Raw genomic sequence first — 27,775 nt, forward strand, 5'->3', positions numbered from 1 at the left:
ATACATGTACATGAAAAACCCAGAAATATATAGTCACAGAAATATTAATACTTATGGATGTATATCAGATTAGAGAGACAGAACTAGTTACTTTAAAAGGCTTTTTGAAGTCTTGTTTTTTCACTTTTATGTCCTTAATTCCTCTAGGATTTGTTTTTATGCATGGTATCAGATAGAGACTCAATTTCATGTTTTTCAATATGGGCAAATAATCGCCCTGGTATTATTTGTGAAGCAGTTCATTCTCTCCCCACCAGTGTGAAATCCCGCCTTTGTCATACCCTAAGATAACAGGGGCACAGATCTGTTCTCAGGGCTCTGTCGTCTGTTCCACTGGCCGTGTACCTACCCCTGCATCAGTCCCACGCTGCAGTGATTACTGTTTCTTTATTCTTGTTATCTAAAAAAGCAATATTCTTCACAAATGTTTTGGATATGCTTGACCTTCTTAATTCTTTCAGATAAATTTTAGTATCAGCCCATCAAATACAATTTTTAAAATCCTTTTGAGATTTTGATTATAATTGCACTGAATCAGTTATTCTCAACTGGAGGCAGCTTTGGCCCCAGGGGATGTTTGACAGTGTCTGTGGGCATTTTTGGTTCTCACAAAAGGAAAGGATGTAGTCTAATAGCATCTAGTGGGTAGAGACCAGAGATGATGCTAAACACACTACACTGCACAGGACAATCCCAGCCACAAAGAATTATCGGGCTTAAAATGTCAATGGTGCCAAGCTTGAGGAGCCCGCCACTAAATTTATGCAATTTGGAGATGACTGATACTTATATTTTTGAGTATTTCAGTAAAAATATATTCTGATCTTATAGCCAGCCATCTTGCTAAAACTTATTTCTAATATGTCTGTAGATCTTTCTTAAGTTTTCTGTATGAAAATCCTTTCATCTTTAAATAAATTTATTTTGTCCATTTGCAAAAATAAAGCATGGATCTGTTTATATATGAAGTATAGTCCGTTTTCTTAAATCACCAAATCCCATTGTTCATTCAGTTCAGTTCACAAAGGAGCCATTGTCATTTTAGTGGTAAAGCAGCATGGTTCACCCATTATAGTTACAATTTGGAAGTTCAAGTCTAATTCAGTACATGCTATGTTTTAAATATAAGATGTAGAATTCAGCAGTTGATTTAAACTGTGTCATGAGCTGATTCACTGTCTTGTGTCTTTTGTGGGGGCACACTGAATTGCCCTAAAGGAAGAAATCTGTAAGTTATGTCCTGTTTGAGCTTTAGGATTATTGAATATTATGATTAAAGTGACACGTCTCAAAGGTGTGCCCTGTAGGTACTTGCTGTTTCAGTGCGAGATTTCACAAGGCTTTCATATGAGCCTCATTTTAATAAGATGAAAGTGGCCATAAGCTTGACTTTGCATAGCTCCTTTGAGGGAGTTTAGGACATACACAATTAAATTTAATGTATCATAATTTATCTTTGTAATTTAAAGGACCATGGCTATTTGTTTTAATACACCTACCTTCAGGAAAAAAACAAGTAAAGCAAGGAAAAATTAGAACTGATGTAAGATCACTTTAAAGATTAGTCATTGTTACAACCTCGCCACTGTACAGGTTCTTTCTGTTTCTGTTTTTATAAAAAGTAGTCTGTGGCTAGGTCATCATAGTTTATTAAGTGCTTAAAACAAAACAATACATAAAGATAGCTTTATTAAGACATAGTGCACATACCATAGAAATCACACATTTTAAGTGTATAACTCCAGTGGTTTTTAGCATGTTCAGTTTTGAGGCCACCTATTAACACAAGAACATTTTCATCCCTCACAGAATTCGGTGCCCGCTGGGAATGACTCCCCGCCCCCTCGAACCGTACTCGCGGCCCTGGCCACCACCAGTCTCCTCACTCTGTCTGTGGGTGTGCATACTCTGAACGTCTCATATACACGGAATCACACAATGTGTGGTTTTCTGTTACTAGCTGCTTTCACTTAGCATGACATTTTCAAGGGTCTTTTTATGAAACTACGTGCATCGACTTCATTTCTTTTTATTGCTGTGTAATTTTCCATTGTATGGTTATACTACATTTTCCATTCATTGATTGATGAGCATTTCTATCATTTCTGTTTGTTGGCTTTGATAAAGTTTATGTGAATGTTCATAAATATGCCCTTGTTTAAAAAGATTAGATCTTTCCAGTTCTAATTTTACTCTCAAATATCATGTTTTATTACTTACAAATAATCTGGTAGTAATCATTGTCTAGAATATGAAATAAACTTTGTTTATAACTGTCTTTCAGTTTTAAGGAATGGAGATTGGTGGTGAATAGGTATTTGACCACTCTGTTTTTAGTACACAAACTTAAATTCATTCTGTTTGGAATTGCTTTTTATAAAACAGGTATTTGGTGCTTGAAAAATTGAAGAAAGAAGAAGCTGACCGAATTCATATATTCAGTTCTTTTTTCTATAAACGCCTTAATCAGAGGGAGAGGAGAAATCTTCATGAAACTACTAATCTATCGTAAGTCAAGCTTTTTAAAAATATTTAATAGATGTAGTAGGTCACTTAAATTTAACTTAGGAAAAAATCACTTGTTTATATTAAAGCAACTGTTTTCCTTCTATTCTGTTAGCAAAATTTATATAGCTTATAATATTTAAAACCCAAAGAATACCTGGGATTCGTAAAGGTTTTAGGTCTAATATGTTGATCAGTGTTTTCCAAATATATCTGAAAGTTTAAAAAAGGAAAATTACTTGAATACTTATTTAATCTTGAAAGTTATTAAATACCAATCGCTCTGTTTTACCCTGCATGTTCCATCTGTAGTATCTAACAGTGGAACCTGTGAATCTGTAATATTAATAAGTTCTTTGAATAATAATTCTCAGACAAGTTAAGGGAACAGTATTCTACATATGATCCCTGAGTTATTTATAATGCCTTTCCATATAGTGAGTGCATCCAGCTCTAATATTTGCTGGTAATTGGTTAGAAGATACTCACAGAGAGTCCATTTTTGTTATCAGTGCTATTAAGTGTCTTGAATTGATGGCTGTTGTGTATAATATAAATTTTCTACTATTTCAGTGATGTCTAATTTTGTATCTTAGAGTTTATGGTGAAAGAAAGAAAGTGAAAGTCGCTCAGTAGTGTCCAACTCTTTGTGACCCCATGGAATATACAGTCCATGAAATTCTCCAGGCCAGAATACTGGAGTGGGTAGCCTTTCCCTTCTCCAGGGGATCTTCCCAATCCAGGGTTCAAACCCAGGTCTCCTGTATTGCAGGTGAATTCTTTACCAGCTGAGCTACCAGGGAAGCCCAAGAATCCTGGAGTGGGTAGCCTATCCCTTCTCCAGGGGAACTTCCCGACCCAGGAATTGAACCAGGGTCTCCTGCATTGCAGGCAAATTCTTTACCAGCGGAGCTATCAGGGAAGCCCAGAGTTGATGGTAGTGGTTGGTTTTGACCAGTGCTGATAATCTGTCCTGTTTTATCTACTGTAAAATAGTGTTCACTTCTCCTGCTCTCTTCACCTTAGTTCTTATAGGTCACAGTCTGATACGCACTCAGTATTTATGCTAAAACCAGTTCCGCAACAATAAGCACCCTAGTAAGTAATAGTAGAAATTAAAGAATCTCTTTCTTCCAGATTCACTGATAGTCAGTTTCACATCTTCCCAGCTCCATCTCAGATATTCTGCTTTCTTTTCACATCTTGTTAAATCCTCTTATACAGCTGTTTGATCTGTTCACATCTTAATCTCTGTAATGTATAAATTGCTGCATATAGGCTGACAACACTGGAAACATTTCAGAAGCTTGATAGTTTCCCTCTTGTCTTACAGAATACAGCAGAAGCGACATGGAAGAGTAAAAACATGGACCCGGCATGTAGATATTTTTGAGAAGGATTTTATTTTTGTGCCCCTTAATGAAGCGTGAGTAACAATTTCCTTCATGTAAATGTGATGACAATTTTTAGAAAATATGTTTATGAGGTGAATAATTCATCCAGTTTTAAACTTCTTTCTGAAATTTGTTGTATATGTTGATACTTAAATTCCTTATTTTATGGAAATTAATATACTTTTTCAGTGAATCATGTAAGATATGTAACTTTACAAGCACTCAATAAGAAATCTTCCTAATTTCATTTTATTCATTGATGTAGAATAATGTCATCTTTTAAAAATGGTACTTGTGGTCTAGCAGACATCCTATAGAAAAGACTACCTTGTACGGAATGGTGATTAGGTCACACAGAAGAATTTGGATTTTTAGTTTATAAAATACACTTCAACTCAACCAAAATGAAGAGAAGGTGGCTGGATTTATGTCATTTGCTCACTGAAAGCCATGTTGACTACCTGAAGCTATTTCCTAAGTAAATAGAGGTGGTAAACATTTTGTCTTATTCTCACCCAGTGACTAGAGAGGCATAGATGTATAGGTTAGTATTATTATACAATTTAAACTTGAGAGTTTCTGTGTTTCATTTTCTACTTGTCCTGCCCTCCAGCCAAAGACCTCCAGGAATACTCTCGTAATTGGGCAGCATGGGTTTACTACTTGCATTAAGGGAGAACATACACCATGGCTGACCATGACTCCTCTAAGTAAAAATGTGATTGCAAGAGACAGTAACAGAATTTAGGCTTTGTTTTGGTGGTTTGAGGGAAGGTCTAAGGAAGCAGTGGTTTGTTTGGATGAAGAAGTCAGTCGGCTCAGTCGCCCAGTTGTGTCCAACTCTTTGAGACCCCATGCACTGAAGCACGCCAGGCCTCCTGTCGATCACCAACTCTCAGAGTTTACTCAAACTCATGTCCATTGAGTCAGTGATGCCATCCAACCATCTTATCCTCTGTCGTCCCATTCTCCTCCCGCCTTCAATCTTTCCCAACATCAGGTCTTTTCCAATGAGTGAGCTCTTCGCATCATCATCAGGTGGCCAAAATATTGGAGTTTCAGCTTCAACATCAGTCCTTCCAATGAATATTCAGGACTGACTTCCTTTAGTTTTTTAGGATGGACTGTTTGGATCTCCTTGCAGTTCAAGAGACTCTGAAGAGTCTTCTCCAACACCACAATTCAAAATCATCAATTCTTTGGTGCTCAGCCTTCTTTATAGTCCAACTCTCACATCCATACATGACTACTGGAAAAACCATAGCTTTGACTAGATGGACCTTTGTTGGTAAAGTAATGTCTCTGCTTTTTAATTGCTGTCTAGGTTGATCATAACTTTTCTTCCGAGGAGCAAGCATCTTTTTATTTCATGGCTTCAATCACCATCTGCAGTGATTTTGGAGCCCCAGAAAATAAAGTCTTTCACTGTTTGCATTGTTTCCCCATCTATTTGCCATGAAGTGATGGGACCAGATGCCGTGATCTTAGTTTTCTGAGTGTTGAGTTTTAAGCCAACTTTTTCACTCTTCTCTTTCACTTTCATCAAGAGACTCTTTAGTTCTTCGCTTTCTGCCATAAAGGTGGTGTCATCTGCATATCTGAGGTTATTTGTATTTCTCCCGGCAGTCTTGATTCCAGCTTGAGCTTCATCCAGCCCAGCGATTCTCATGATGTACTCTGCGTATAAGTTAAAATAAGCAGGGTGACAATATACAACCTTGACGTGCTCCTTTCCCTATTTGGAACCAGTCTATTATGTCCAGTTCTAACTGTTGCTTCCTGATCTGCATCCAGATTTCTCAAGAGGCAGGTCAGGTGGTCTGATAATTTTCCACAGTTTGTTGTGATCCACAGAGTCAAAGGCTTCGGTACAGTCAATAAAGCAGAAGCAGATGTTTTTCTGGAATTCTTTTGCTTTTTCGATGATCCATCGGATGTTGGCAATTTGATCTCTGGTTCCTCTGCCTTTTCTAAATCCAGCTTGAACATCTGGAAGTTCACGGTTCATGTACTGTTGAAGCCTGGCTTGGAGAATTTTGAACATTTCTTTCCTAGTGTGTGAGATGAGTGCAATTGTACAGTAGTTTGAGCATTCTTTGGCATTGCCTTTCTTAGGGATTGGAATGAAAACTGACCTTTTCCAGTCCTGTGGCCACTGCTGAGTTTTCCATATTTGCTGGCATATTGAGTGCAGCACTTTCACAGCATCATCTTTTAGGTTTTGTAATAGCACAACTGGAATTCCATCACCTCCACTAGCTTTGTTCGTAGTGATGCTTCTTAAGGCCCACTTTACTTCACATTCCAGGATGTCTGGCTCTAGGTGAGTGATCACACCATCATGATTATCTGGGTTGTGAAGATCTTTTTTATACAGTTCTTCTGTGTATTCTTGCCACCTCTTCTTAATATCTTCTGCTTTTGTTAGGTCCATACCATTTCTGTCCTTTATTGTGCCCATCTTTGCATGAATGTTCCCTTGGTATCTTTAATTTTTCTGAAGAGATCTCTAGTCTTTCCCATTCTATTGTTTTGCTCTATTTTTTTATTGATCACTGAGGAAGGCTTTCTTATCTCTCCTTGCTGTTCTTTGGAACTCTGCATTCAAATGGGTATATCTTTCCTTTTCTCCTTTGCCTTTCACTTCTCTTCTTTTCACAGCTATTTGTAAGGCCTCCTCAGACAACCATTTTGCCTTTCTGCCTTTATTTTCCTTGGGGATGGTCTTGATCCCTGTCTCTTGTACAATGTCATGAACCTCCATCCATAGTTCTTCAGGCACTCTGTCTAACAAATAATCCCTTGAATCTATTTGTCACTTCCAGTGTATAAGCATAAGGGATTTGATTTAGGTCATACCTGAACGGTCTAGTGGTTTCCCCACTTTCTTCAATTTAAGTCTGAATTTGGCAATAAGGAGTTCATGATCTGAGCCATAGTCAGCTCCCAGTCTTGTTTTTGCTGACTGTATAGAGCTTCTGCATCTTTGGCTGCAAAGAATATAATCAATCTGATTTCAGTATTGACCACCTGGTGATGTCCATGTGTAGAGTCTTCTCTTGTGTTGTTGGAAGAGGGTATTTGCTATGACCAGTTCATTCTCTTGGCAGAACTCTTATTAGCTTTTGCTCTACTTCATTCTGTACTCCAAGGCCAAATTTGCCTGTTACTCCAGGTATCTCTTGACTTCTTAACTTTTGCATTCCAGTCTCCCATAATGAAAAGGACATCTTTTTGGGGTATTAGTTCTTGAAGGTCTTGTAGGTCTTCATAGAACTGTTCAACTTCTTCAGCATTACTGATTGGGGCATAGACTTGGATTACTGTTATATTGAATGGTTTGCCTTGGAAACTAACAGAGATCATTCTGTCGTTTTTGAGATTGCATCCAAGTACTGCATTTCAGACTCTTGTTGTCTATGATGGCTACTTCATTTCTTCTGAGGATTCTTGCCCACAGTAGTAGATATAATGGTCATGTGAGTTAAATTCACCCATTACAGTCCATTTTAGTTTGTTTGCTAGTGTCGATGTTCACTCTTGCCATCTCCTGTTTGACCACTTCCAATTTGCCTTGATTCATGGACCTAACCTTCTAGGTTCTAATGCAGTATTTCTCTTTATAGCTTCGGAGTTTACTTCCATCACCAGTCACATCCACAACTGGATGTTGTTTTTGCTTTGGCTGTGTCTCTTCATTCTTTCTGGAGTTATTTCTCCATTGATCTCCTGTAGCATATTGGGCACCTACCCACCTGGGGAGTTCATCTTTCAGTGTCCTATCATTTTGCCTTTTCATACTGTTCATGGGGTTCTCAAGGCAAGAATACTGAAGTGGTTTGCCATTCCCTTCTGCAGTGGACCATGTTTTGTCACAACTCTCCACCATGACCCATCTGTCTTGGGTGACCCTACTCGGCATGGTTCATAGTTTCACTGAGTTAGACATGGCTGTGGTCCATGTGATTAGATTGGTTAGTTTTCTGTGATTGTGGTTTTCAGTCTGTCTGTCCTCTGATGGAGAAGGATAAGAGGCTAATGGAAGCTTCCTGATGGGAGAGACTGACTGATGGGGAAACAGGGTCTTGTTCTGATGGGCGGGGCCATACTCAGTAAATCTTTATTCCAATTTTCTGTTGCTGGGTGGGGCTGTGTTCCCTCCCTGTTATTTACCTAGGCCCACACTTTGGTGGAGGTAATGATGATAATGGCGACCTCCTTCAGAAAGTCCCATGCCTATACTGCTACACTCAGTGCCCCCAACCCTGCAGCAGGCCACCCCTGACCCGTGCCTCTGCCAGAGGCTCCTGAAGACTCAGGGCAGGTCTGGGCTGCTCTTGTGGGGTCACTGCTCCTTTCTTCTGGGTCCTGGTGTGCACAAAGTTCTGTTTGTGTCCTCCAAGAGTCTGTTTCCCCTGCCCTGTGTAAGTTCTGGTGGCTCTATGGTGGCGTTAATGGCGGCCTTCTCCAAGGAGGGCTTATGCAATACCCAGGTCTGCTGCACCCAGAGCCCCTGCCCCTGCGGCAGGCCACTGCTTACCTGTACCTCTGCAGGAAACACTCAAACACAGTTCTGTCTCAGTCTCTGTGGGGTCTCTGGGTCCTGGTGTACACAAGGTATGTTTGAGCCCTCTGAGCATCTCTTGTGGGTATGGGGTTTGATTCTAAAGGTGATTTCACCTACCATCTTGCTGGGGCTTCTCCTTTGCCCTTGGACATGGGGTATCTCCTCACAGCCACTCCAGCAGCATGCATTCACTCATTTAGCAAAAAGATATTTGGTATTTTGAAGGGTTGCATTGTGACCTTATATTTGTCTCTGGTAAGACGATTATGAAATGACCTTGCTTTGTCTCATTTTTATCATGGCTGCAGAGTAACTTTGTCTGAGGTTGGTGTTTTATAAGATTTTTAATGTCGAATAAGCCTGTCTGTGGCAAGCTAGCTTCTGAATGTTCTCTTTTTCTCACTATAAAAAAACATTTACTCTGTAGTATAGTCAGATTCTTTCATTTAAAATCATGCTTTAATTATAACACCTTTTATGATTTCTAATTAGCCCAGCCAAAGATAGGTAGATTAGGTTAAAACTAGACTGGTTATGACTGTAAAGTCCAACCTCTTCAAAATGATTTGAGTCAAACATAGTATCATAGTATCAGTAAAATGTAAAACTAAGTTTAAAACTGATCTTTATAATTTCTTCATTTTCCTCAAAATTAGATTTCTTGACATTAATTTGTCATATCAAATAGCAAATGAGCTGCCCACTTGGTAAAAGGGAGGGATATTTGTCATGGGAAGCCATTTGTCAGAAATTAATTATAAAAATTTAAAATAACAATATAATTGGAGGCACATGTAATTTAGTAATAGAGGCAAATCCTTAGTCAACGGTATCTGATGTGGATAGACGCTATGTTTAGTGCTTTGTGTCATCTTGGTTGTCTTGGTGAAAGGTAGAGAGTGAATTAGTTGTGTTCCTCAGGATAACTGTGCTGTTTGTAGGTGGAAGAATAACCTCCAGATCATGAGGGCTTTTTTTTTTTTAAGAGATAAAACTAACTATATAGGCTGCCCTGTATTCGTCATCTATTTTAATTTTCCTGGTGGTCATAATTTCTTTAAGCTATAAGTTGATAAGATATTTGTTTAAAATTATAGTAATTGACAAGGAGCAGAAATTTGATGTTTGAACCTAAATCAAACATCAAATTAAACTAAGTGAAATTGCCCGTTTTAGCCATGGCTCTCACTAATGGCTTAAGGTCAAGGTATCTGCCATTAAAAGGGATCATAAAAGCAAAACTCTGGTTCTTAGAGGTTGAAAGTGAGGTCAGATGTATCCAATTCAGCTTTCTCTTTACAGCTAGGTGAAGGAAGATTTTTTTTTTCCAAGTTATTAGATGAGGCAACAGAAAAACTATGGCTCATCCATATTGTCATAGCTGAAATATGTTTATAACTGTGATAGACTTCGGTTTCAGCTGTAGCTTGAGAATCACTATGCTATACCACATTTAATCAACTTTTAAAGTACATTTTTTCACTTTATAACCTTTCTGAAGTTGAGATGTGACTTAGTATCAGCTGTGTCTTTGGGTTGATGAAGTGAGGAAGACGGTGTGCACTCTTCTCCCAGCCTGGCCTGACCTAAGTCCATACGGTCCTGAGGATTAATAATTAAGAAGAGGAGAGAAGCATTTCTCCATCTGGATTTTCAGTACTGAGGATGAAGGCAGCCTCTGTGAACTTTTCTACTTGTTGTGTCTAATGAAGAGACATACAGTGCTTCTTAGTATTACCTTGAGGGGATTTAATATTTTGCATAAATAGAACATGCAATAACTTCTGTCTGGGTCAGCATTCATTTTTCATACAGCCAATATCTACTGAACACCATACTCTATGACAAATATTGTGCTCAGCTAATAAATTATCTGACATCTTTAGCCTGTTCATTGGAGTGGGTTGCCATTCCCTTCTCCAGGGAATCTTCCCAACCCAGGGATCAAACCTGGTTCTCCTGCATTACAGGCAGATTGTTTACTGTCTGAGCCACCAGGTTCAGTGTTATGTGACTCTTTCACATAACACTGTGCCTAGCAAATAGTAAGCCCTTAATAAAATTAATTAGATTAATGAATATTAGCCACTTTTAGCTGTATAGTTTCTTACTCATAGCTTATATCCTACTGTCAGGAACTATGATGATACCTGAATTCAACTTTAGCTGGAATCCTACTGATACTTCTGTACTGATAATTAGACTAGATACATTATTTCAATTTAGTGTATTTTATTTAAGTAGAGTATGAGACAAGAATAATATTTTCAGTATTAAGAAATCCATACCTTATTAATTCCTAATAAGTTTTATTAGTAGCTATTAATACCTAATATTAATACTTAATAATACCTAGTTAATATTAACCAAGCTTCCCTGATAGATTGTTTGGCAAAGAGTCTGCCTGCAATGCAGGAGTCTCCGGTTCGATTCCTGGGTCGGGAAGATCCACTGGAGAAGGGATAGGCTACCCATTCCAGTATTCTTGGGCTTCCCTGATGGCTCAGCTAGTAAAGAATACTGCAATGCATGAGACTTAGATTCGATCCCTGGGTTGGGAAGATCCCCTGCAGAAGGGAAAGACTACCCACTCAAGCATTCTGGCCTTGAGAATTCCATGGACTGTCTAGTCCATGGGGTCACAAAGAGTCGGACACAACTGAGCAACTTTCACTCATTCACTCACCTTATTAATAAGAAAAACAGATGAAAAGTTTTTTAAAAACTATTATGTACAATATTTAGAAAATGTTCAAACTTATAAAGTCTAATTAATTAGTTAGACTTCTGAAGATATTTTAATGTTGCTGGTTTATTACCCTTGGCATAAATAGAACAAAGGAAAGGTAAATGGTAATGATGAATTGCAGTGATATAATTTACATTTTGTTAAATTGCCTGGAAAACGATGAATTTTTCATTCCAAAAACAAATTGTTCAAAGGATTGTTTGCAAAAGTGAATGCAGGCTAAGTAATTCTGACAAAAATTATGTTGTTTTTGAATAGACATTATATTCTGTTAATGAATCAGGGAGTCTTCAGACAAGTAGATTAATTTAAGAATTGAAAAAATTGGGCATTCTTAATAAATTTGTTTACAGAAGATTTTTTAAAAAATATTTTAATATTTATTGCCAAATATAATAAAGTTTTCTAATAATATATTCAGTAGTTTCATTTGTTTTTTACAGTGCACACTGGTTTTTGGCCGTTGTTTGTTTCCCTGGTTTGGAAAAACCAAAGTATGAACCTAATCCTCATTACCATGAAAATACAGTCACGCAAAAAAGTTCACCTGTAGAGGACAGTTGTATTTCTTCTCCTTCACCCAGTGAAATGGACAATTGTTCACAAAACTCTGCTGCCAAGCCTGTAATTAAGAAGATGCTAAACAGAAAGCATTGCATAGCTGTAATTGATTCAAATAATGAACAGGAAGAAAGTGACCCTCGTTATCGGAGAAACATAAGCAGTGTGAAATGTAGTCTGAAAAAAATAAATCATACTGCAAGTGAAAATGAAGACTTGAATAAAGGAGAACCCGCATGCCAGCAATTTGTTGATAGGACTGAAAGTGAGGATGGCCTACAGAATGAATATTTAAGTTCTATGCACCATACAGGTACGTCACCAAATGTTTCAGAAACCAAAGAGTGCAGAGTAAGTTGGAGGTTTTAGATATAGGATTAAAATTTCAGGGTGCACTTTTTCTTAAAGTCAGGTTTATTGTATAATTTACTGACAGTAACATTCACTCATGAATATAGCTCAGTGAGCTTTGATAAATGTATATAGTCATGTAATCATTACAGCAATCAAGATTTAGAACCTTGCCATTACTCAAAACAGTTCTCTTGTGCCCCCTTAATAGTGAGTCTCCTACCCTCATCCTTACAAAGAGTACAGTTTTAAAATTATAGTACAAGGTCTGCATTTTCCATTTGTAGAAACTTGTTTTTATTTTGTAGGAAATTTACTTATTCAGCATAAACAGTGGTTGCACAATCTTAAATCTATAAGGCAAATTAGTTTGATCTTCTCAATTTACAGATGGGCAAATTGAGATCAAGAGGCAAAAATTAAAGCTTTTTCCTCCAAATAGTTGTTGACATTGAAATTAAAGGTTAGCTCCTGTTCTCACTCTCTTTCATGGTTTTCAGGGGAAAGAAGGGCACTGGTCCAACCTCTGCTTTTTTATTTCCCTTCAGTTCTAACAGATTGTTTCTTTCCTTGAATCAGGTCCATATTGCTAGCACTTATTCTGGAAATCTAAGGTTTCTCTTCAAATACTTAAATTTTTTTATCAGGTCAACTGCAGAATTTCCACTTCAACCTCAAAGTATAATAGTCCACTTTGTGAACTGTAGTATGCTATGTATATAGGATAGCAAACTTAATAAACTATGAATAGATTTAATACATTCTCTTTGGAGGAAAAAACTCAGTATAAGACACAGGAGAAATTATGTGACCTCAGAAAGAACCTTTAAGCTGTGAATGCTGAACATATATGTGTGGTGCTTCTCCCAGCCTGTGTCGTCTTAGTCAATCAGAAAGCTGTTGCTGTGCTCTTAGAAAATATCTGTTGTTTGACATTCTCAGCTGCACAAAGCTGATATTAGGCCTATGAATATTGGTCTTTGTGCCTTTTAGGGGGTATAAGATAAGAGGCAAAAGGGGGGAATTTAGCAGGTAAAGCAAAAAAGTACATCAAAACCAAGCAGATAAATGCAGTTGACCCTTGAACAGCATGGGGTTTAGGGGTGCTGACCCTCTGACAGTCAAAATCCACCTCTGACTGTATCATAATCAGCCATTTGTGTCATACCACAGTTCCACATCCACAGATTCACATCCGTGCATTCAGCCAGCCTCGGACTGTGCAGTAGTGTACTAACCTCTTTCTTGGGAGAAAAAAAATCCATGTGTAAGTGGACCAGTGCAGTTCAAATCTGTGCTGTTCAAGGGTCAACAGTACTTATTTTTTTGCTCACTTTCTAATATATTTCATCAGGGAGGAAATGGAATGAAGAAAGGCAAAATAGGTAGTCACCAAGTCACTGTAATTTTTTTTCAGTTTTAGTATTTTAATACTTGAATAGAAGAAAAAAGTAATAAAAGGCATTGAATAGCTACATTAATTAACATTTTGCTACACTGAAAGCATTGCGTAGATGGGCATTCTGAAGATTAAGCCTTCAAGGCATGTGCACTGTTTTTCACCACCTTTGAACAAAAGTCCTGCCAGTTAGTACATGAGAAGATGCTGGATATTGTTGGCCATGAGGGAAATATAAGTCAAAGCCACAAGCCTACAGAGTGGATTAATGGCTGCTTGAGCCTTTCTATAGAGCATGGCTTGAAAGTCCGATTCCAACAGGTGTTGGTGAGGATGTGGGGAAATTGAAAACTTCGTATATTATTAACGTAGGAAGGTAAAATGCTACAGCTTGCTTTGGAAGACAGTTTGACAGTTCCTTAAAAAGTTAAGACATAAAGCTATGATATGATCCAGCAGTTCCACTCCTAGATAAATACCCAAGAGAAATAAAAACATATGTCCACACAAAAACTTGGGCATGAACAATTATAGCAGCATTATTCACAACAGTCAAAAGGTAGAAACAACCCAGATGTTCAATAGATGGATAATGAAAACATGATATGTCTATTTAATGGAATATTATTAGGCCATAAAAAGAAATGAAGTAGTGATACACATTACAAATGGATGAAACTGAGAACATGTTAAGTTGAAGTAGTCACAGAATACCACATATTAATGTGATTCTATTTGTATTAAATCTCCCAAACAGAAAGCCTATATAAGAGTGGATTAATGGTTGCTTAAGGCTGCTTGGGGGTTGGAGAGGAATATGGGTAAAAGGGAGTGATAGCTAAAGGGTTTAGAGGTTTGTTTTTGCTTGTTTGTTTTGAGATTTGAAACATTTTGAAAATGTTTTAAAATTGACTCTGGTGATGGTTGCACACAATGTGTAAATATACCAAAAACGTACACTTTAAGGGGGTGAATTGTATGGTATGTGAATTATATCTCTATAGAACATTTTTTAAGTTCCTTTTTGATCAATAATTTCATATAGTTTAATATGAATTCAAGTTAAAAAATGAATTAAAATGCATGACTTAGAGCAATGAGACAAAGCCTTAGGGCTTCCTTTGTATACACAAATCCCAGAAATTCCTAGGAAGTGCCCTTTCCTACAAGTTAGTGTTCTAGTTGAGAAGTAACCGGTTGAATTTGAGTATATGTCCCAGTGAATCCTTTAGTTTGCTCTTTCAATATCTGTTTATTCTTCTTTGAAAGATTATAGTTTGTGCTTTTTTTTTTTAAGTATGTGTGTAACTATATCAATTATCTTTAAAGGTAATTAATTTAACATTACTGTGTGTGATACACTGGTGTTTTTCTATCCTTTTTTAATGTTTATCTTAATCCAGTGATGATAGTGTCCCACAGTTCCCTAGAATGGGCTTGTATTTTTTTAAGGAATGAAGTCTCATTTTTCATCAGATGTTTTCAAGGCATCACTCACCCAAAAGAACATTGAATAGCCTCAGAGAGGATGGTTTAAGCAGTCTATGCTATATAAAATTATGACATCAAAATTTAAGAAGAGGAGAGCTTTGTAAAAATTTTTTGTGATTATGATTTGTATCTTATTGATCCATTTCTGTTTGGTCTGATAGTTGACAGGATTTAAATGAAGCATTTTAGGTAGTTTAAACATAATTTAACCACTGAACACATATAGTCACAAGTGACTTCGATGTAGGTTGACATGCTACAGGTAATAAGTAGAATTGTATCTTGACACAGGGATTGGGTTTTTAAGATCAACTGTAGGAAAGTAATAATGTCTGTTATTACTTTGATTTGCTGTTTTTTCAGTTGGGTACTATTTGAAATAGTTGTCTTGCGATGTATGGTATCAATACATGAACAATATGTATGTTTAAACTCTAGAATCACACTTGGTTCGGCATCTTCAGATGATCTCACTGTGTGAGAACCTCAGGGACTGGGACTGGTTGAGAGAATTGCTGATTGAGTTACTGCCCCTCAATTTATACTAGAGCGTTTGTTCACTGGACGGAATGACTGAAGAAACTGACTACTGTTTACTTTTCTCTCTCTTTTACAATGCGCGTGCATTTTCATTTGTATAAAGTTCATGTTTATTTGACACAATTTCTAGGTAGAAGGTATAGTTAAGAATATTTTGCTACTAAAACAACTTGATTATAATTACTAATTCTGAATTACCTATGGATTTAGACAAATTTTACTTAAATACAGGTATTTTAGCTTAGAAACATTAAAATACAGATTTTTAAAAAGATAAATTGTAAAGGTTATTCTTTGCATAGTAAAAGGATTAATCATAGGGCTTTATTATTTTAAATAGTATTTTTTTGATCACAACATTTAAACTTAATATATGTTAAATATATCTTTTCGGGAGCACTTTTATCCTGTTATCTTCCCATCTTGTCTTGCTTAATAATATTAGTATTCTTAATGCTCTTTTAATAACTCATACTAAAATAAGTTAAATCCTGTCAAAAAACCTTGAAGTCATGCTTTTAAAAACTTGGAAATGGTATGCTCTATAGTAAACAATATTTGTATATTTGGCATCAAAGTTCCTGACTCAGTTTTCATTATTTTTTGTAAGTCTTCTCTTTCTTTAAGCTTAATCATTGATTTTTAAGGATTTGGATTCTTGAAAGAGACCTTTAAAATAATTCTTTTCAGGTATTTCTGTGAGTCATTTATTTTCATACTACCAACACCTACATTGGCTTGTGTTGTTTTATTTTATTGAAAAATCTTATGAATATAACCAAACATGAAGGAAAAATGTGCCAAGTTGACCTTATCCATAAATACTAATATGATGATTATTTTCATTTTTGTATTTTTAAAAAATTATTTGTGCAAAAGCAAGCCCATCTTACTATGTTTTAATCATTTTTTAAGATTTGTACAATTTTCCATATTTTCACAATTTTAATTTCTCACATGTACACAGTATTTCATTTTATGTTCTATATTTGCTGAGTATTCCTGTTATTTAACAGTTGAGTTATTTTCAAACTATTGCAGCTTCTGTTATTAAAGATATCTAGCATACCTAGCACAAAATCTTTATTTATAGACATGTATTTAAATATACATAAATTTTAATAATAGAATTGATACCTAGTTTTTAATGTTTAATGAATTTTGGGTCTGAGTAGTAGAAACAGCTGTGTAAATAGAATGACAATCCAGGTTTTTAAAAAAGTAACTTATTTTGTATTTGTGATATTACATGCTAAGACAAATTTTATATTTGTAATTACTATATAATTGCTACCATCAGTTTTAAGATCATATACTATTAAGTTATGTACATATTCTTTTTAAGAATTATGTAATATTTCTTATTGATACAGATGGTTTAAGCAAAATAAGACTAAACTACAGTGATGAATCAGCTGAAGGTAGTAAAATGCTTGAAGATGAATTCGTCGACTTCTCAGAAGATCAGGATAACCAGGTGAAACCTAATGTTTAGCAAGTAGTTCCAATATTTTATATCATTAAAAGTTTTTCTTTGGATTCCTCTGCAGTTCCTTCAGGATTGAGTGACTCAACATTTTCTAAAGTCTGATCACCTAATTAGAGATATATTTTTTACATGTTTGCCACAAGGATTTTTATCCTCAGTGGTGCTATTTTATTATTAGTTATTTAGATTTTATAGCTTCAATACTAACAGTAGGCTGTCTTTCATAGGATGATAGCAGTGATGATGGACTCCTTGCTGATGACAACTGCAGTTCAGAAATAGGACAGTGGCATTTAAAGCCTACTATCTGTAAACAGTAAGCATTTACTGTATATCTTGTAAACTACTTGGTGACTTTTATTCACATGCTCCCTTAGAATAAAATATTAACCATACTGTTGTAATATAAACAAGCACTTAAGCAAAAGTCACAAAGGCTTTCAGAATCAGTGAGGAAAACCTGGGTCATGCCCAATGTTGGGATTGAGTTGGGGAGAATGGAAATCTTTTCAGTTCTCCATTTGCCCACTTTCCGTCTCTGTGCAAGTGCATAGAGAGCCACTATTCCTTTTGGATATGTAGTGATTTGAAGCAGGAAAGGACAAAAGAATTTTCATTCAGATCCACGTTGGTAACATGGGAGTTGGAGTTTACACTCGTTCCATAGCCACTGTGTGGAGGCTGTAGAGTGACTCAGGGCAGTGCTAAGATGCGTGATCCGGGGAACCTCACATTGAGAGTGAGTCTGTTTTGGTTCTCAGAAGTACATATTCTGAGATCTCTCCAGACTTCAGTGATGAAGTACCTATTTCTAGACTTAATCTGTTTTTGACTTTTTGTATGAAATCTTGTCTGAGATTCTAGTAACAGCATTTGAAAAGCAAATGTTAATATAAAGGAAGACATAGAGACCTAGAGTAGTTAAAAGATTTTCTCCGAATCCCATAAAATGTTAGCCAGGAAGAACCTAGGTCTTTAATCATTTCAGGACCTTCTGTACTACATTAAACACGCTCACATACTTAGGTTTAAGAGCAAAATTTTGAAAGTTAAGTGTTTTCTTTATAGTAAGTGTTCTAAAGTGGAATCTTGCCAAAAACAGTGGATTCCAAGCTAATTCTTTTATGTGAAGATTACCTGTTTTGTTATTTAAATTATCAGTAGATTTTTTAAATGGGATTATCTTTCTTCTACTTTTGTGTGGTCTCACTTTTGGTACTTTGGAACAGGGAATGTTCAAATTTTCAAAATTGCTTTGATTTTGTACTAAATTTTGAAGTATTTTTAGGAACCAGCTATGGAACTTTGGTGAAATAAGTTCATAACTTAGGTATGGCTAAATTATTACTCTATAATTAAGTATTTAATATAATCCTGGGTAGTTAAGTATTATTAAGGTGTTTTTGCCTAAAAAGGTTTATATCTCCCCTCCATTTTATTGTTAATGTACATCTTTTTATGCCTCTTAAACATTAAAAAATATTAATATTTGGTCATTTCAGACCTTGTATCCTACTGATGGACTCACTCAGAGGCCCTTCTCGGTCAAATGTTGTCAAAATTCTAAGAGAGTAAGTTCAAAACTCTACCTGTACTTTGCATTCTGGTGGGGATGAGGAAGTATGTGTATTTATATGTATGTATGTGTTCTTACTATATACATATCATTGCAGGTATTTAGAGGTGGAATGGGAAGTTAAAAAAGGAAGCAAAAGAAGTTTTTCCAAAGATGTTATGAAAGGCTCTAATCCAAAAGTACCGCAGCAAAACAACTTCAGTGACTGTGGCGTGTATGTGTTGCAGTATGTGGAGAGCTTTTTTGAGGTGGGTTTCAGTTGGTTGGATCTGACTTAATAAAATGGTGTTTTTGATCTTACGTTAGTGTAAAAAAAACACAATAATCAAATATTTTGGAGAGATTGAAAACTGCTGTTTCAAAAATTATTCCAGGGAGCAGAAACTCATAAATCGGAGAATATTTAAGACATAAAAAAGACTGTTCTCCGTGTAATACGAATCCACTCACTTCTATCAGTGATCAGCTCTTCTTCTCTACTGGCTTTTTTGGCCTTAAGAAATCTCTGCCATGATTCAGGCTCTATCTTTTTACCTTCTTTTCTCCCCTTCACAAATGTGTTTCTGGACACATATTTATAGTCGTTGTCTTCCATTTCCACAAATCCTACTTGCTTCTGAAATCTGTATAATCTGGCTTGACCCTCACCTTTATACTGAAATTGTTCCTGGCCTCCCAGCACCATTGACACTGAGCATTCCTTCCTCATAACACACTCTTTTGACTTTACCGTGCATACCTGTCTTGGATATTCTTTACAGTTTATCTCGACTTCTTCCTTTTCTTCATCCCCCAGCCATTTGTGCCGTAAGTTCTGTAAATTCCATCACTCAGTGTCACTCATGCTGAGTTCTTTAACCCTGTGCCACTTTCTTAGTTCAGTTCACTAGCATCACTATTCCACAGTGCTGTACCAACCTCTGGCTAGGCCTCCTTTTTTTTTTTTTTAATTTATTTATTTTATTTGGAGGCTAATTACAGTATTGTAGTGGTTTTTGCCATACATTGACATGAATCAGCCATGGATTTACATGTGCTCCCCATCCTAAACCCCCTCCCACCTCCCTCCCCATCCCATCCCTCAGGGTCATCCCAGTGCACCAGCTCTGAGCACCCTGTCTCATGCATTGAACCTGGACTGGCGATCTGTTTCACATATGATAATACACATGTTTCCATGCTATTCTCTCAAATCATCCCACCCTTGCCTTCTCCTACAGAGTCCAAAAGACTGTCTATACATCTGTGTCTCTTTTGCTGCCTCGCATATAGGGTCATCATTACCATCTTTCTAAATTCCATATATATGTGTTTAGTATACTTTTAAAAATTTTTTTTTGATTTATTTATTTTTAATTGGAGGATAATTGCTTTACAAAAGCTCCCTGTGTTGTACGGCAGCTTCCCACTAGCTATCTATTTTAAACATGGTAGTGTATATATGTCAGTGCTCTTGCTCAATTCGTCTTGCCGTATCCTTCCCCTGCTGTGTCCACAAGTTCATTCTCTACATCTGCGTTTCTATTCTTCCCCTGCAGATAGATTCGTCAGATTCCATATATGTGCGTTAAATATACGATATTTGTTTTTCTTCTTCTGCCTTCCTTCACTCTGTATAATAAGCTCTAGGTTCATCCACCTCAGTTCAACTGACTAAAATTTATTCCTTTTTATGGCTAATATTCCATTGTGTATATATACCACAGCTTGTTTATCCATTCATCTTTGAATGGACATCTAGGCTGCTTCCATGTCCTGCCTGTTGTAAATAGTGCTACACTGAACATTGGGGTACATGTGTCCTTTTGAACTATGGTTTTCTAAGGGTACATGCCCAGGAGTGGGATTGCTGGGTCATGTGGTCGTTTTACTCCTTGTTTTATAAGAAATCTCCATACTGCTCTCCACAGTGGCTGTATCAGTTCACATTCCCACCAACAGTGCAAGAGGGTTCCCTTTTCTCTATATCCTCTCCAGCGTTTATTGTTTGTAGACTTTTTGATGATGGCCATTCTGACTGGTGTGAGGTATATCTCATTGTAGTTTTAATTTGCATTTCCCTAATAATGAGTGACGTTGAACATCTTTTCATGTGTTTGTTGGCCATCTATATGTCTTCTTTGGAGAAACGTGTTTAGGTCTTCTGCCAATTTCTTGATTAGGTTGTTTGTTTTTCTGATACTGAAATGCATGAGTTGCTTGTATATTTTGGAGGTTAATCCTTTGTCAGTTTGCAGTTGTTTTCTCTCATTCTGAGGGCTGTCTTTTCATTTTGTTTATAATTTCCTTTGCTGTGCAAATGCTTTTAAGTTTAATTCAGTCCCATTTATTTGTTTTTATTTCCATTACTCTGGGAGGTGGGTCAAAGGGGATCTTGCTCTGATTTACGTCAAAGAGCATGGCGGCTATGTTTTCCTCTTAAGAGTGTTATAGTTTCTGCCCTTACATTTTGTTCTTTAATCTATTCTGAGTTTATTTTGGGGTATGATGTTAGAAAGTGTTCTACTTTCATTATTTTACGTGTAGCTTGCTGGGCCTCTTGCTGTGTTTTTTTCCCAGTTGTTTTCCCAAAACCCAAATTTAATCATGTTACTTTTCTGCTTTAAATCTTATAATGGCTTCCTGGTGCTCTTGAGTTAAAACACTGGAATCCTTCACATGGCCTGCATGTTCTAACTCCTGTCCAAGCTTCTAGCCTTCTTTCTACCCTTCTCACTCCAGCATTCTGTGTACCATCTACCTGAATGTCATTTCAGGATCTCATATTCTGTCTCGTCTCCAGACATTGATGCCTGTTTCCCTCCCTGGAATATTCTTCCCTGTTGCTTCCATCATTCCTTATTTGACTAATTCCTACTCATCCTTTAGGTCTTAGCATAAACATCACTTTTTGATATTGTGCTACGCCCTTAGGTATGTATTCTCATAGGACTCTCTGCTTCTCCTGTCTTAATACCTGTCACATCCACTGTTTTAATTGTTGAGTTATCTGTCTAGACTGGGGTCAGCAATCCTTTTCATGACGGGCCAGGTCATAAATATTTTAGGTTCTGTGGCCATACGGTCTCTGCTCTCCATTCTGCTATTGTGCATGAAAGAAAGCATTCGTAGACAGCATGTAGATGAGTTACTGTGGCTATGTTCCAATAAGGCTTTATTTACAAAAACAGGCAGTAGGCAGAATTTGACCCACTAGCTGTAGTTTGCTCACCCCTGATCTGTAAGCGGAAATTGTCTTACATCTCCAGTGCCTAGCAAAATGCCTGGCATGTTACCGATTTTTTTTCATTTCTACTCTGGAATGCTTTTGTCATTGAAACTAAAATATTACTTATTATAAGTTTCTAATGTGCATTTAATATTTTTATTTTCAGAATCCAATTCTCAATTTTGAATTACCAATGAATCTGGCAAACTGGTTTCCTCCCCCAAGAATGAGAACAAAAAGAGAAGAAATCCGAAACATAATTCTGAAGCTACAGGAAGATCAGAGCAAAGAGAAGAAGAAGCATAAGGACGCTTACTCAACAGAAACGTCTTTAGGTGAAGGAGCAGAACAGTGCGTCAACAGCATCTCAGATTGACTGTTTCCGATGCTTGTCAGTATTGTCTTCAGAACTGAGTGACTTTCAACTTTGGGTATAGACAGTAAAGAACTGAAATGCTCACTACTCAGAGTGATTTGGAAATGTTAATGATTGTATAAATGTCATATAATTAATTTCCAATGGAGTATGTATTAAGTAAAAGTCTGTAAATATGTTAATGAGGCCAATTTTTCCAGCATTTATAATTATTTTTTTCACTTGTTAGGAAGCTTTTGTTATGTATTTTCTGTTAATAGTACTTAAAACTGCAACTTCTAAACACAAATAAATAAAAAGAAAATATTTATAGGAGGAAATGATTAATTTGATATTCTTTAGTGAAATTAAATTCTTTAGTGGGTGTGCTATATTTCATGGGAATATTCGAGTATCTATGATGATCTTTTCACTTTTGCATTTGTTTTAAAATAAAATGTAAAAATAAGATTAAATTGAAGGCATTTTGAACAAGAAAGACATCTTCATATGCTTGTATAGCAGGAAAAAAAATAACAGGTTTTTTTTTTAACCCGGATACTTCCTTGTGTTTGGAGAACTTGGCCCCAAAAGTATAATAAATATTTCTAATTTTACTCAATTATTTAAGAAGAAGCAAGTCAAAGAAAAATAACTTTGAATTATACTGCTACGTAAAAACTATATCATATGTTATTGTGAAGTACCTTTCTGAAGATATCAAAAACTCAGGTTAAAACTATTTTGGTAAGTACAGCTTGAATTTCAAATATCCCATGTTACCTTCCTATATTACAGTTTAAAGTATCTACAATCTGTGTGATATAGTTAACTGATAAACATTTTTAACCTGTGAACACAGAAATTTAAATAGGAATTTACTATTTTTTGTAATGACTTTTGCTATTTTTTCATTGCTCATTTTGTTCTTGTTATTTTGATATACAAAATACCAGACTTTTTGCACCTGAGTTTTTTAGTGAAAATTATTTTTACATGTAAAAAGTACTATCTTTAATCAGTTGCATACTGCAGAAAATAATAGTCTTATCTTGAAATCCCCTTTAAAAACACTAAAATGTGGTGGTGGTGGTGACACATTTACAGTTCATGTAGGAATCTTGCATATACCTGCTGAAACTATTATTTTCAAATGAAATGTTACACATTCTTTCAAATTAACTTTGAGACTTGAAATTATATATTTGAAAAGTCATCTTTTTTGTTAAATAATTTAAAAAGCACATATAGCAAACATAGTTGAGAATAAAAGAAAGACCATTTTTAATCAGCAGTTACTTTATTTTTAATCTGGCCGTTTCTGGCATTGCAACCCACATTTTAGGCTAATTTATTGAATTTAACAAAGTCCATGGATGTGTTTGGGGTGGATTTGGGGTGTTGTTAACAACAACCAAAAAAATAGAAAAAATCTGCTTTATACACACTCATTAAAGGAAAAATTAAAATGTTAAGTTTCAGGAACATCACCATTAGTGTTATTGATTATGGACTTGTTACTTTGAACTATCTTAACATTTTTATTTGTGATTATATTATTACTTTTTAAGGAATACCCTAGAGCTCTTAACTCAGATATGAAAAGACAAGTTTATTATTTACTGAATATGGACCAAGAAAGAAATTTTTTTAAAAACCTCATGGCAGTACGCAAAACTGGCATTTTTTTTTTTTACTGTACTGTGTTAGAATTTAAGGTACTGAAAGAACTATTCTAAAATGCTTGTTTTTGTTTCAGTTTCTAATGATTACATTTTGCACTCTTAATTTTTGAAAAGATAAAAAAATAACCTGTCCCATGGGCCAATTCAGTCCATCATGTTTTGACATGAGAAATACAGATATGTCTGTCAACTTTCTAGAGGCAGAGTATCCAGCTGTTTGATCATATTTCTCCCACCCTGTATAAAATTCTATATTTAAAAGTTATGCTAGCTAATGACTTTGCTTTGGAGACAAATCTTTGGAGACTGCCAGGTTGAGCTCCAAAATTAGAGTTGAGAATCTTTGGTGTGTATGCACATTTACTTGCTAATTGTGTGCCCTGGTACTTCTACATGTAGTTTATAGTGGGTATCAACCTTTTAAAATGTATTATTAGTACTCAGAAGTCGTGAAGCAGAATTTTAAAGCTTAGAGGTTTGTTACTAGATGCTGAAACTGCATGACAGTATCTGGTGTCTTAACTAATTAGATAGATTTGTTGTATTTGTTTTCTTGTTGGATAGAATAACATTTAATCATTTTTAGAAGGGTTTTAGATTACTTGACATAAAATTTGTATGTGTCTTAGCTCTTGGTAGTTTACGAGCAAAGTTGGCATTCAACTAGTCCTTTTCCTTTGATGTTGCTAAGACAGCTGAAAACTTAATAGTGTTATTTCAGGTTCACATAAACCTAAATCAGTTAAGCATAGTAACCTGTGCTTAAATTATTAGTTAATTAAATGTAGGCGGTTTTATTTGAAAGGATGAAATAATTATCTAAATTATATCTTGTTTATGTCACCAAAATGAATTTCATATTTTTCTCTTTAAAAAACTATGATCTCTGAGAACTGTAAGATACAAAAACGAATGTTTTAATTTCCCAGAAGTTAAAAATTATAATTAAAGTCTCAGAAAATTCACTGAAGAGGAAGAATAAAGAATATATTTTAATATATATGATCAAGAGTTGGTGGTGTAAAGCTTACTGGGATGTAGTAATAGAAAGGATAATTTAGTTAGACAAAACCCATCAGAGATGAGGCTGTGTGGTACTGTGTGTGTAGAAGAGGTGCAGACAGCAGGGTGGCTCTGAGAACAAAGCAGAAGGAGGAGATTATTGGGGAAGGAGACCACAGACTCTAGCCAGGGACCATCAATGGAGAGCTGACCACTGAATGGACAGAGGCAGACCATAGAAGGAAACGTAACGTACTGAACAATGTTCTAAAATACTCCAGCAAGACTTTCTGGTACATTTGTCATTTCACTACTCCCAAGAAGAAGTAAAACAGTTACGAAAACTGTGCTTCAAAACTTAAATTTAACCACAGAGGAAGTATTGGTTGATCAAGTGGAAGAAATGTACACCTTGGGGAAAATAGGCCCCCCATCTTAATTCTGAAAAGCCAGATGAAGAAATAGTGGTAGAATGCCCTGAACTATTAAGGAAATCAGAGGGCAGTGCACTTAGAGGAAAGTACCACAGATCATAGTCTGAAACAGAAAAAAGTTAAAAGCTTAGAGGTCTTCACTGTCTTTATCACAGCAGTCATGCCATACTTACTGTAGATTATAGCGAGGAACATATTATCCAAAACAAGGATTTTCCAGAAATGTGCAAAGGATCAATATATGTCCCTAACATCTTTCAAGTTGCTGGTCCCAAAGGTAATAAGGCTTGCCTGCATTTTCTTCTCTCAAATGCTTTAAGATACCACTTTACACCTACCTCCCAAATTCTGATTAAGAACTTGATAGGTAAAGTTAATAAATTCCTGTTACTAAACTTTGCAGAATTATAAAGAAATTAAAGTACTCAAAGGTTAGAGACCATCAGATACCTTGTTTTTCAAAAGGCGCAAAGTAGATTCTGCAAATTACAAGAACATCAACTCTTGATAAGATTCTAAAGTGGATTTATTAAATGGATGATTTGTGAACTCTTAATGTTCACCAGGAGTTACGAGTTGTAACTCCTGAGTTGTTTGTAACCAGAGTTGTTTAGCATTTTAACTAGGATTCTGAACTTGTCTGTCAATCTGTAGAATGCAGCCAGACTAACAATTCTCAAAGTGTGTTTGCTAACTCTAGTTTTGAGAGAGAGAAGTTCTGTGGTTGAATAAGTTTAGAAAAATTTTGAAACAAATTTAGCAGGTTTCTTGGAGCCAATATGCAGAATGATTAAACAAGGAAAATACAGAACACAGTATACTAAATTCAGAATTTGACCATATCCTCTTTCTCTTCTCCTGCACTGGTTCTCTAAACTTCCTTATAAATACTAGCCATCAGAAGACAGAATTAACTATTTGGGGTGTTTGTGAACTGAACTTTATGAGAAGATGTTTTTGAGACTTATCTGAGGCTGGTTATTTTTTTACATTTTATTTTATTAATACTTGGGTATACGATTTGGAAACTTGAAAATAAATGACTAGTGTCTTGGGGAAATGAAGTTTTATGTGAATCATTCTTGGGGAAATGAAGTTTCATGTGAATCATTCTTTTATAATTATCATTAAAAAATTATAGACCTAACTCTTTATATATAAAGTGGATTCTTCTAGAGAAAACAGATTTGATGATTCTAATTTTTATAAGTCATCAAACTTCCTAAACTCATTCATACACAAGTAGAGATTGTGTAAAAAGATGAAAGTGAGCTGAAAGATTATCTGGAGGCTCTTCCTTCTGTTTACATCTGAATCACTTAACTGCAAGCTTATGCCTCCCCTAATTTCCACTCCATCAGCCTCTAGTTTAGAATGAAATTGAAACCCACAAACTTTATAGCTAGGAGCAGTTTTTTTTTCATTCTGAAGAAATCTGTGCAAAGAAGTACTCTTTATTGATTTGATATACTTTCCATGTTTAATCCCTCAAATAACCGAAAATTAGTTGTTTAAAGCTTGTTATAAAACTCACTAGATTTATTATAATTAGCTTTATATATGTTGACAGCAAAGGATTTGATCCAAAACAGATGAAAAGAAAGTGTTATTCACTCAGTCATGTCTGACTTTTTGCCACCCCATGGACTGTAGCCTGCTAGGCTCCTCTCTCCATGGAGTTCTCCAAGCAAGAATACTGGAGTGGGTTGCCATTTCTTTCTCCAGGGGATCTTCCCAACCCAGGTATCAGACCTGAGTCTCCTGCATTGCAGGCAGATTTTTTACTGTCTGAGCCATTAGGGAAGCCCAGAGATGAAATTGATCCTTAAATATAGAAGAAATACTCCGAGTACCTACTTTGTACTAGATATTCAGGGTTTAAAACGGAGCCAAACAGATACCATCTCCCCTCATGGAGCTTCCTTATAGTATAATGGAAAGACATCTGTTAATCAGCCTCATGAAAAAATAATTTTAAATAAGTGCCATGCAGGAAAAGCACAAATTGTATGAGGGCTAATCTGGGGAGGTTGGGGACATCTTCCCTGAAGTTGTAACATTTGAACTACTGGTGGACATGAAGTATGGGAGGGCAGAAGAATCGTGCTTGCCGACTGCAAAGTCCATGAGGCAGGGAGATGTGTAACCTGCCCTAAATGATGATGGCCTCGTTCAAGTGTGCACTATATGCCAAACACTGTTCCACACATTTTAAATGTGTGAATTCATTTATTTACAATGACTATGAGATATGTACTGTTATTACTCCCGATTTACAGAAAAACAAACAGGTCCAAAGACATAGTTTCACCAGCAAAGCTAGGCACCATCTTACCCTAGAAACTAGGTCAACCTGGCTAGATAAAAGATGAAAATTAATGCAATGTCCATATTTTTAAAAGTTAACCTTATTTCTAAGATGGACTTTTTTTTTTTTCTTCACATTTTAACCTCTGAATTAAGGCTACA

At 35.9% G+C, this 27,775-nt stretch overlaps 1 protein-coding gene across 9 annotated transcripts in view; it reads left to right on the top strand.

Annotated features, from left to right (window-relative positions):
• The window catches only part of SENP6 (SUMO specific peptidase 6), a 133,056-nt gene extending 106,690 nt beyond the window's left edge, over positions 1 to 26,366 (top strand). For all 9 annotated transcript variants that reach the window (XM_043890382.1, XM_043890383.1, XM_043890384.1 and 6 more), the window contains 8 exons: positions 2,386 to 2,508; positions 3,839 to 3,931; positions 11,659 to 12,089; positions 16,931 to 17,034; positions 17,274 to 17,362; positions 18,549 to 18,617; positions 18,720 to 18,870; positions 21,997 to 26,366. In XM_043890382.1, coding sequence (XP_043746317.1) covers positions 2,386 to 2,508; positions 3,839 to 3,931; positions 11,659 to 12,089; positions 16,931 to 17,034; positions 17,274 to 17,362; positions 18,549 to 18,617; positions 18,720 to 18,870; positions 21,997 to 22,206 — 1,270 coding nt within the window. In that variant the 3' untranslated portion in view covers positions 22,207 to 26,366. The remainder of the gene's footprint in view (positions 1 to 2,385; positions 2,509 to 3,838; positions 3,932 to 11,658; positions 12,090 to 16,930; positions 17,035 to 17,273; positions 17,363 to 18,548; positions 18,618 to 18,719; positions 18,871 to 21,996) is intronic.
• Positions 26,367 to 27,775: the final 1,409 nt, after the last annotated feature.

This window comes from Cervus elaphus, chromosome 28 (genome assembly GCF_910594005.1).
Source record: "Cervus elaphus chromosome 28, mCerEla1.1, whole genome shotgun sequence".
Lineage (NCBI taxonomy): Eukaryota > Metazoa > Chordata > Mammalia > Artiodactyla > Cervidae > Cervus > Cervus elaphus.